Below are 6,449 nucleotides of genomic sequence, written 5' to 3' on the forward strand. Positions count from 1 at the left end.
CAGCAATTAAACAGTAATTGGGAGGGAGAAGAGAGTGATAAAAGAGAAAAGGGTTACGAGAGAGAGAGGGGGAGAGAGAGAGAGGAGAGAGGGGGAGAGGAGAGAGGAGAGAGGGGGGGAGAGGAGAGAGAGAGAGAGAGAGGGGGGAGAGAGAGAGGAGAGAGAGAGAGGAGAGAGAGGAGGGGGAGAGAGAGAGGGAGAGAGAGAGAGAGAGAGAGAGAGAGGGGAGAGAGAGAGAGAGAGAGAGAGAGAGAAGAGAGAGAGGAGAGAGAGAGAGAGAGGGGGGACGAAGCTCTCCTCTCCTATCCCCTATTATAGAGAGGGAGAGGGGAGAGAGAGAGAGAGAGAGAGGAGAGAGAGAGGAGAGAGCGGGGGGGAGGAGGAGAGGGAGAGAGGAGAGAGAGAGAGGGAGAAAGAGAGAGGAGAGAGGGAGAGAGAGAGGAGAGGGAGGAGAGGAGAGAGAGAGAGAGAGAGAGAGAGGGGGAGGGAGAGAGAGAGAGTTGTCCTCTTTTCCTCTCTGCTCCCCCTCCTGGGGGAGGGAGGAGAGAGAGAGAGAGAGAGAGAGAGGAGGAGAGAGAGAGGGGAGAGGGAGAGAGAGAGAGCAGAGAGAGAGAAGGAGAGAGGGAGAGAGAGGGGAGAGGCTGGCGCCCTTAGGCGCTCACGTACTGTTTCCTGCTTCTTTCCCAATGGCTAGCTACTCTCTGCCCCCGCTGCTCTCTCTCTCTGGATCGAGGGGGGAGAGGGGAGAGGAGAGAGGGAGAGAGAGGGGCCGCCTCGCGTGCTCTCCCCACCCTCTCCCCGCTTTCTCCTCTCTCCCCCGGCTCTCCTTTCTCCTCCATACTCTCCCTCTCCCCTCTCTCCTTAACGGGGAAAGGGCACGGAGAGAGAGATGCCGCCTCTCTCTTCTGTTCTCTGCTCTCTCCTTGACTTGTCTCTCCTCACGGCCCGGGTCTCTCTATCATCCCCCGCTACCCCCTACCTAGGCTCGAGAGAGGGGAGGAGAGAGAGAGAGAGAGGAGAGAAAGAGAGAGAGGGGAGAGAGAGAGAGAGAGGGAGAGAGGGGAGGAGAGGGAGGGAGAGGAGGGAGAGAGAGGGGAGAGAGGGAGAGGGAGAGAGGGGGGGGGGAGAGGGAGAGAGAGAGAGAGAGTCGACAGATCCCAAGTGTCAGACCTTAACTGTCTCTTGAAAATGAAGAAAAGCTTTTTTTTTTTTTTTTTTTTTTTTTCCCCTGAACAGCCATATCACTGGTTCCTTAATGGCTTTTCTGTCAGCTCTTGATGTTAATGCAAGACGGATGAGGGTTTCATGGAAATGTGATATCACTGCGGAGAGACAGAAAGAGAGAAAGAGAGAGAGAAGCAGGGAAAGTTAAAATAAGCTAAATAAAAACGTGCCATTGATTCGGTTATCCATGGTGGTAGTAAAACAACAAAGGAAAAGATACAAAGGGGATAAATCAAAGTGTCAAGAAGTCATGTTTGTGAGCTGGATTTCTTGATTGATGTTATAACTGATACACACGTACACACACACGTACACACACACACACACAGCACATGTACATGTGTGCGATCACATACACACGCACCGTACACACACACATATACATATACACATACACACACACGTACACACATATATATATACAGTGCCTTGCAAAAGTATTCAGACCCCTGACCAATTCTCTCATATTACTGAATTACAAATGGTACATTGAAATTTCGTTCTGCTCGATATTTTATTTTTAAACACTGAAACTCAAAATCAATTATTGTAAGGTGACATTGGTTTTATGTTGGGAAATATTTTTAAGAAAAATAAAAAACTGAAATATCTTGCTTGCATAAGTATTCAACCCCCACACATTAATATTTGGTAGAGCCACCTTTCGCTGCAATAACAGCTTTAAGTCTTTTGGGGTAAGTATGTACCAGCTTTGCACACAGTGTGGGAGAGATTTTGGCCCATTCTTCTTGGCAGATTTGTTCCAGGTTGTTCAGGTTGGTTGGATGACGCTTGTGGAGCGCAATTTTCAAATAGTGCCGCAGATTCTCAATGGGATTGAGATCAGGACTTTGACTGGGCCACTGTAGGACATTCACCTTTTTGTTCTTGAGCAACTCCAATGTTGCTTTGGCCTTGTGCTTGAGATCATTGTCCTGCTGAAAGGTGAATTTCCTCCCAAGCTTCAGTTTTTTAGCAGACTGAAGCAGATTCTCTTGCAGTAGTTTCCTGTATTTTGCTCCATCCATTCTTCCTTCAATTGTAACAAGATGCCCAGTCCCTGCTGATGAGAAGCATCCCCACAGCATGATGCTGCCACCACCATACTTCACTGTAGGGATGGTGTGTCTTGAGGCATGGGCAGTGTTAGGTTTGCGCCACACATAGCGATTTGAGTTTGGGTCAAAAAGCTCTATCTTGGTCTCATCTGACCACAAAACCTTTTTCCACATCACAGCTGGGTCACTCTCATGCTTTCTGGCAAACTCCAGACATGCTTTCAGATGGTACTTTTTGAGTAACGGCTTCTTTCTTGCCACCCTCCCATACAGGCCAGTGTTATGCAGAGCTCTTGATATGGTTGACTGGTGCACCATTACTCCACTCCCAGCCACTGAACTCTGTAGCTCATTCAAAGTGATTGTTGGCCTCTCTGTGGCTTCTCTCACAAGTCTCCTTCTTGTTTGAGCGCTGAGTTTTGAGGGACGGCCTTTTCTTGGCAGTGCCTGGGTGGTGTGATGCAGCTTCCACTTCCTGATTATTGATCCAACTGTGCTCACTGGGTTATCCAAACACTTGGATATTATTTTGCACCCTTTCAGTTTTTTATTTTTCTTAAGAATATTTCCCAACATAAAACCAATGTCACCTTACAATAATTGATTTTGAGTTTCAGTGTTTTAAAATATCGAACAGAACGAAATTTCAGTGTACCATTTGTAATTCAGTAATATGAGAGAATTGGTCAGGGGTCTGAATACTTTTGCAAGGCACTGTATGTGTGTATATATATATAATCGCAGGCAAATGTATTGCCATCCTACACTTAATATTAGCTCATTCAAGAAATCATGTTAAATATTTGTTCATGACAACAGTATTGACACCTTTACATAAAAAGTGTAGTGGAGCAAGTTATTGAAAACCATTACACAGTAACCATGCTGCATTATAAAGCAATAAGCCAGAAAAAGAAGAAATTACTGTGTATGTGTGAGTGTGAGTGTGTGTGTGTGTGTGTGTGTGTGTGTGTGTGTGTGTGTGTGTGTGTGTGTGTGTGTGTGTGTGTGTGTGTATATGTTACTTTTTAAATCTTTTTTTAATCTTTTATTTTTGTTTATGTAAGCTACTTTCAGCATAGACAAATAGAAATTTACTTAACCAAGTAGTAACCCCCCTACATGTATGAAAACCCGAAATGGGTGACACTGCTATGCAATAGGAGTCTTATTTGTATCCCTGGAATTGGTAACATTGTTATGCAATAGGAGTCTTATTCCCAACGGACATGATCGATACACAGAGGTCCCCGTGTTTTGACGGGGACCCTGAAATTGGTGCAGAGATCCAGCAGACGGGTACAGTCACGGTCAGCTGCAGCAATGGTACCTTCACAACAGCAGCAGTCTTCCCTGCTTTCATCCTGGATTGGCGTCAGCCCCCCACCCCCCACCCCCAGTCCCAGGAGCAAGCAGGCTAATGCGCAATGAATCCCACTGCCTCTGCAACTTCCCCGAAATTGCACAACGCATGCTGGAATCTCAGGCCTTCACTAAGGAACCGCAATCAGGAATGATAAACCCTCACTTTAATATAATCAGAGCAAAAAAATAATTAAGCAGCATCCAATCATTTCCTGTCTCCTGCAAGTGCTTCCAAAAATTAATTAACGAGCGCATGTATTATTTAAACGTGCTGGGGATCTCAGTGGTGTGGAAGTGTAAATATTTAATATTTACTAATGAGGGGTTCAATTCTAAAAGCAATGTACCTACTCAATCTTGCATGACTGCTTTCCTCGAATGAAATGATGTTCGTTCCCTCTCCCTCTCTCTTTGTTGTTGTCTTCACAAGACACACGCAGCCTTTTTTTAAAGGAACCGGGCGCAGTGCGTTGCAGAGGCTTGTGTTACGAGAGTCGCAGGGGTGATGTTTGACGAAGCACAAGGGGAATAGTCAAACAGCATGCCTCTGTCCTACAGTGGTGTCATGTCATCATGATGAATGCATCTAAGATAGAGACTTACTGGTCGCACAGAAACATTAAAAATAAAACACATGGCATTGTAATAATTGTGTATAGCATCATACGCAAATCCTTTTTTAAAATTATTTATTTATTTTTAAAATACATTTCATCCCTGAAGAATTGTCCCCGTGTTTTAATTCCAGGGAGTTCGTTTTTACACTGAGGTCATGGGACCCAATAATCCAAGATAAAACTGGAGCCTGGAGGTTGTCGGTTCAAGTCCAGGCTATTCTATTGTAAATAAATAAATAAAAGGTTACCACTGTGTTTTTTGACAGTATTTCTGCACTTTTATTATGCTTTTCCCATGGTTATACTATGCATTTACCATGGTTTGTACCAAAACCAAAGTCACACGAAAGATACGAACTCTATGCTTGCCTATTCTTTACCATGCTTTCACAGTGCTTTATCACACTTTGCTGTGTTTTTTACTTTGGAGAACCTTTTTATAAGGGTTCAGGTGGCAGTGTCCTTTACATTTGCGTTCAGGCTTTGATTAAAAGGCCGATGCTTTTCTTGTTTTCTCTTTAAAAGTCCCCCAAATGTACCTGTTTTTTATTTTTCTAGACTGTACTCTGATCTGTTCATTAAACGTGTGTGCTTGCTTCTCCCTCAGGAGGCTCAGTGGACTATGGGAATTACTACCAGAGCTTGTGGGACTGTGCTGGGGATCAGCCCGACGAACTGTCCTTCCAGCGAGGAGACCTGATCTACATCCTCAGCAAAGTAGGCATGGGACCGGGGTCTCCAAGCCCCCACAAGGAAGGAAAATCTAACAAAATGAGGACACAGGCCAAGTCCTTGTAGTGTTTAAACAGATATTAAACAGTCACTGTTGTCTTTCAGAACAAACTGAGTGCCAAAATATTTAGTTTGTTGTTGACTTTCACCCTTTGTGGAGTTTTGTCTGCTGGAGTTAGGAATAGTAAATCAAAGTATAGTGAGAGTCAATGCAAAGTCTTCATAAACGCAATAAAAAAAACGTGCGCGTGTGTGTGTGTGTGCATGCATGTGTATGTGTTTTTCAAATTGACGCGTCTTGCACGAGTCACGTGACTCCGCGTGTGACTGGACAGAGGCTGCGCTCGAACCGCCGACCCCGCCCACCTCAAGCCAGCATCTTAACCACAAAAGTGTAGACTTTCTATAGGCTCTCTCTCTCTCTCTCTCTCTCTCTCTCTCTCTCTCTCTCTCTCTCTCTCTCTCTCTCTCCTCTCTCTCTCTCTCTCTCTCTATATATATATATATATATATATATATATATATATATATATATATATAACCAAAGCTAAAAAAAAAAAAAAACGGCTGCTGCTGTTCTTTGCAGGAGTGGTTGTGTGAAATGCCCAAAAGCCAGATTTCCTGTGTAATGGAATTTGTGTACATTACTGCTCTGGTATTAGGAAGATAATTGAGTTGCTCTCTCAGGCGAGACTGCCTTTCTTTTTATTACTACAGCAGTGTACAGGTGGATCATTTAAAGGTGCAGCAGCAGGTTATTTATTTTTACATGTTTTAATTTAAAGGGGCTGCATTTCATTTGTGTTAGCAGAGTACTGAGGCTTGTTTAGGCAGTGTGTGCAGTAGATTTAACACAAACGGATTACACATCCTTGCTACTACAACAACAAAACAAAAAAGAGGAAGCCCTTCTAAAAGATAACCAGAATATTTCTGCACAGTGTTTTTTTGCAGTTTTCCCATGCTTGTACTACGCATTTATCATAGTTCACACTGCTTTGCCATGCTGCCTGCTTTACTGTACCTCTCTGTCTCTGTCTGCTTGCCAATGCTGAATGATGTTGCTTTACCCTTGTAATAATAATCATCGCTGTGGAAAAGACACACACAGACAGGCACACACACACAGACACACCCACAAACATGCACACTCACAGACACACGCACACACACACACACACACACACACACACACACACAGACACACACACATGCACACTCACAGACACACGCACACACACACACACACACACACACACACATCCCGTACACCAGTGTCTGTGTGCGTGTGTGCGGTGTGTGTGGTGTGTCTGTGTGTTTGTACGTGTTAGTGTCCCTGTGTGTGTGTGTGGTGTGTGGGTTGTTCCACAGTGTGTCGACACACCCCCACCATAGCACACTCACAGACACACACACACACACACACACACACACAAACATGCACACACACAGA

General features: G+C 44.6%; 1 protein-coding gene across 2 annotated transcripts in view; it reads left to right on the forward strand.

Moving 5' to 3' along the window:
- The window catches only part of skap1 (src kinase associated phosphoprotein 1), a 152,661-nt gene that overhangs the window by 125,391 nt on the left and 20,821 nt on the right, over positions 1-6,449 (forward strand). For both annotated transcript variants that reach the window (XM_041266383.1, XM_041266384.1), the window contains exon 11: positions 4,872-4,981. In XM_041266383.1, the coding sequence (XP_041122317.1) occupies positions 4,872-4,981 (110 nt within the window). The remainder of the gene's footprint in view (positions 1-4,871; positions 4,982-6,449) is intronic.

This window comes from Polyodon spathula, chromosome 12, assembly GCF_017654505.1.
Source record: "Polyodon spathula isolate WHYD16114869_AA chromosome 12, ASM1765450v1, whole genome shotgun sequence".
In the NCBI taxonomy this organism is placed as follows: domain Eukaryota; kingdom Metazoa; phylum Chordata; class Actinopteri; order Acipenseriformes; family Polyodontidae; genus Polyodon; species Polyodon spathula.